The sequence below is a fragment of the Cariama cristata genome, unplaced genomic scaffold (genome assembly GCF_000690535.1).
Source record: "Cariama cristata isolate BGI_N322 unplaced genomic scaffold, ASM69053v1 scaffold14782, whole genome shotgun sequence".
Taxonomy (NCBI): Eukaryota; Metazoa; Chordata; class Aves; order Cariamiformes; family Cariamidae; genus Cariama; species Cariama cristata.
Genome location: NW_009605635.1, coordinates 69,380 through 73,208, shown reverse-complemented (window position 1 = coordinate 73,208; position 3,829 = coordinate 69,380). Strand labels below are relative to the sequence as shown.

The 3,829-nt window shown below is 32.9% G+C and overlaps 1 protein-coding gene across 1 annotated transcript in view; it reads left to right on the top strand.

Moving 5' to 3' along the window:
- Window positions 1–1,059: 1,059 nt before the first annotated feature.
- The window catches only part of LOC104158414 (phosphorylase b kinase regulatory subunit beta-like), a gene marked incomplete at its 5' end in the record, with an annotated part of 48,247 nt that continues 45,477 nt past the window's right edge, over window positions 1,060–3,829 (top strand). The window contains 3 exon segments of the mRNA XM_009696055.1: window positions 1,060–1,155; window positions 2,822–3,019; window positions 3,765–3,822. Of these exon segments, the coding sequence (XP_009694357.1) occupies window positions 1,060–1,155; window positions 2,822–3,019; window positions 3,765–3,822 (352 nt within the window).

The following is a 3,829-nucleotide window of genomic DNA, read 5'->3' as shown; positions in this document are numbered from 1 at the left end:
TCTCCAGCTGCAATTGCTGATGCACAGGGATTTTTTTCACCTTCCCAGAGGTGCTACTACAGTGGCTGATGGGCTGGGCCTTGGCCAGCAGTGGGTACCCCTTGCAGTTTTTTGGCTGGCATTGGCTCTGTCGGATATAGGGGAAGCTTCTGGCAGTTTCTCACAGAAGCCACCCCTGTAGCCTCCCCGCTCCCAAAACCTTGCCACGCAAACCCAATACATATACCAAAGAAACTGACTGTCTTTTAGGAGAAAATTGGTGAATTTAAGAAAATTCATGATATGATATTTACAACAGTAACAGAATGAGTTTGGTTTTGAATTTATCTTCCAATGGGATAGTGATACTGAGATTCTTTGTCAATTACAACATATGAAGAGATTCATTCATTAACAAACTGCGTTTAGTTTCCAAGAAATTGCCTACTGATCATAATTTTAAATGCTGTTGATTCTGTTTAAACAGTATCCCAACTGTGGGAATTTTTCTGAGTATCTCAGGAAGTATCAAAAAGCTAACAGAGAGGTATAATATAAATGAAAGACTTTTACTAGGAAATGGGTTTTGCTGCGGAGTAGATGTTGATAACCTTGACTTTACAATAGCTGAAAAGCAGGTCATTTTTATTTGCTATGGAAGTCCTTTTCCAAAGCAGTACCTCGGGTTAATATCCAGTTATTTGTGTTCTAACTGACTTGTAGTGAAATATTTAACATCCCTATTTGGAATATTTCCTGCAGTCACAGGGAGGAACAGCTACTTTTTTGTTTGTCCTTAGTACAGTCATTGTTTTTCAAGAATTAATGGAAGAGTGCATTGCTTGAATGAGTCATATAATTCATAATCACTAGTAGATAAAACCGTCTCATTTCAACTATATTTAAATAAGTTTGAAAATTCAAAATGTTTTCAACTTGATGTTGTGGTACATTTACCAAATTACCAGCTACCAGACTATTACAAAATAACCTAAATAAAACAAAGAACTAGTTAGTTTCACTAAGGTATGCTAATCTTTCTTCCCTTTCCCTTAAATAAATTTAATGTTCTGTTTACAGGGCTGCTCTTGGTCTGTTATATTTGTGGATTTTGATGCCCATAACCGTAACAGACAGACTCTCTGTTCATTGCTACCCCGAGAGTCAAGGTCTCACGTAAGTAATGAGATTCAACAGAATGTGGAGAAACTAAATGGATATGAACATAATTCTTAGTTCTATGATGGCCGTTATGTTCTGCTTCATAAAGATAGGAATTTACTGGGAAGATGTTAAATTTTTGCTTCTTAAATGTCACTGTGACATAGTTGTTTCTTTAAAGTGGAATTACGATGGCATTCTTTTTTTAAAATGAACATTTAGGTAAAAATGGTAGCCTGTTGGTAGCTTTCTAAACAATTTTAAAATAAAATTTTAAATAATAATGATCTGCAGTAGCTTAAGTAGCGTTTGCAGCCTTGGTGATTGTTTTTCTTTTGGCCTAGTTTCCGCTATATGCTCACTGCATGCATTTTTGAAACGCTTTATTTTAGCTTTAATTCATTCTTTTGTCTAGAAAAGAAGCCTTTAAGGTCAGCTTATCATAAATTGCTGAATATGGAGGATTTCTTGTTATTATAAGTTACTGTTACAAATAAGTATTTCCTCAGTAAGTAAATCTAAGTGACATAAGTATAGATTGATTAAAAAAACCCCACTATTTCAGTACTACCATCAAAGGTAAATTTGGTTTTTGAAAATCATTGATTTAAAATGAGTAATAGTAGCATTCTGCTGGTTTTTTGTTCATTCTGGGATATAATAGAATTTTTGTTCATGAAACAGACTATTAATCTTCAACATTAATAGTTTACTCATTGTGTAGAAGAATTATAGCAGAGTTGTAATACTGGATAATTAAAATAAAACGCACTGTCAGCTACTTTTTTATAGTCTAATGGTCTTTTAGAACTCCTTTGCTATTTATTATTTGTTGGAGACTTGAAATATTCCAACAGAAGCTGATTTTGTAAGTTATTTGTGCTATACAAGCAATCTTTATGTCCTTTTTTTCCTTTTATAGATTCACATCAATGATATTGGCAAAAGTATGGTATTTTAAATGGTTGATTATCTTAGATATATGAGCAGAAAGGAGTAACAAAACAGCACATGACATAAGAATTGTAACTTAAAACTACTTTTTTGTGTTTCTGTAAGCTTCCCTGTCGTGGTGATGCACTAGTTAGTAATTTTTCTTGTGTTTTTTTAATTCATGATAGTTGCACGTGGTTCTTGAGAAATGCTACTTGTATTTTTTCCTGAAATAATTTCCTTAATTGTAAGTCAGATACGCTTGTTTGTTACAGCACCTGAAGAATGTTCCTAAAAAAGCATTTCAGATGATTTAATCATAGTTACTTCTCAGCATTATACCTTTATAAAATGTTTGTGATTCTTTCTGAGCATAGGATATCCAAATGCTTGTGTTTCCTCCAGGTTATTCCTTGAGGAGATTTTTTGTTTCTAAAACCACAAAGTTCTAAAATGTGTTTACTTATCCCTGCAGATTATCAACTGTAAAGTAGGTCAGATTCTGAGTCCAAGGAGTTTTATTTTAAATCATACATCCAAATATGGGGTTTGTAGTTTATCCTTATACATCTTTAGAAGTCTTTGCACACTGTTCTAGTATATTAGTACTATGATTTTGGTAAAGATAAGATAATGTTCCAAATGTATATTTCACTTAGTAAGTTAAACAGTCTTTGTTTATGCATGAAATGATTGTCAGAGATCTAATTAAATTTGTAATGTGCTATTTCTCCCTCTCCTTCTACAGAATACTGATGCAGCTCTTTTGCCCTGTCTTAGTTATCCTGCATTTGCGTTGGATGATGAGATTTTGTTCAGTCAAACATTAGATAAAATTATTAGAAAATTAAAAGGAAAATATGGGTTTAAAAGATTTCTGAGAGATGGGTACAGAACAGCGCTGGAGGACAAAACACGACGTTATTATAAACCAGCAGAAATTAAGGTAAAGGAACACCTGACCTATGTAAAGACAAATTTTGGTTTTCTAAAATGTTTAGGCAGTACTTTAAAAAAAAAAAACAAAAAAACAACAACCAAAAAAACCCCAATAAAACCCCAAAACCAAAATAACCCTCCCCCAAAAAAACAAAAGAAAAGAAAACAAAAATGGAACCCCCCCAGTATTTGCAATTTGAATTGCACAGTGATTCCTAATTGCTTCAAGTGAAGGAGATGCATTTTGTAATTTGGTGTGTGCAGTTTTGAGAGGTTGCTAAGTCAGCAAGTTAGTTGTTGATTCGTTTTGTAATGAATGTGCTTCCATTTACATTTAGGGTACAGTTGATTTCACATAACAAATAAGGAAGTTATTTATCATTTTATTTAATTTCACAGCTGACTACAGTCTGAGTGTATAGAAAACAACTTTGCTTTTGACCACAGTATTTGTCAGTAAAGGTTATCTGAATGAAAATTTACCTTTTTTTCCTCCCCAATAGCTTCTCTGTGGAAAATAAAGCATAGATTATATAAATATTCTGCTTGAGAATGAGGCACAGTATGTGTAAGGCACAGTTAAAGTCCCCATAGAATTAAAAAGCTGTAACCTAAAGGAAAAGCTGATGTACTAAAATGTTTTTGCATTTATGTTTGTCTTTTTGTTGCTTGGAAATTATTCAGTAGGATATTTAAATACATTTCCTTAAACCAAAATGATGAAATACCTGATTAATTTTTCTTCTTTTCAGCTTTTTGATGGCATTGAGTGTGAATTCCCTCTGTTTTTTATTTTCATGATAATTGATGGTAAGCA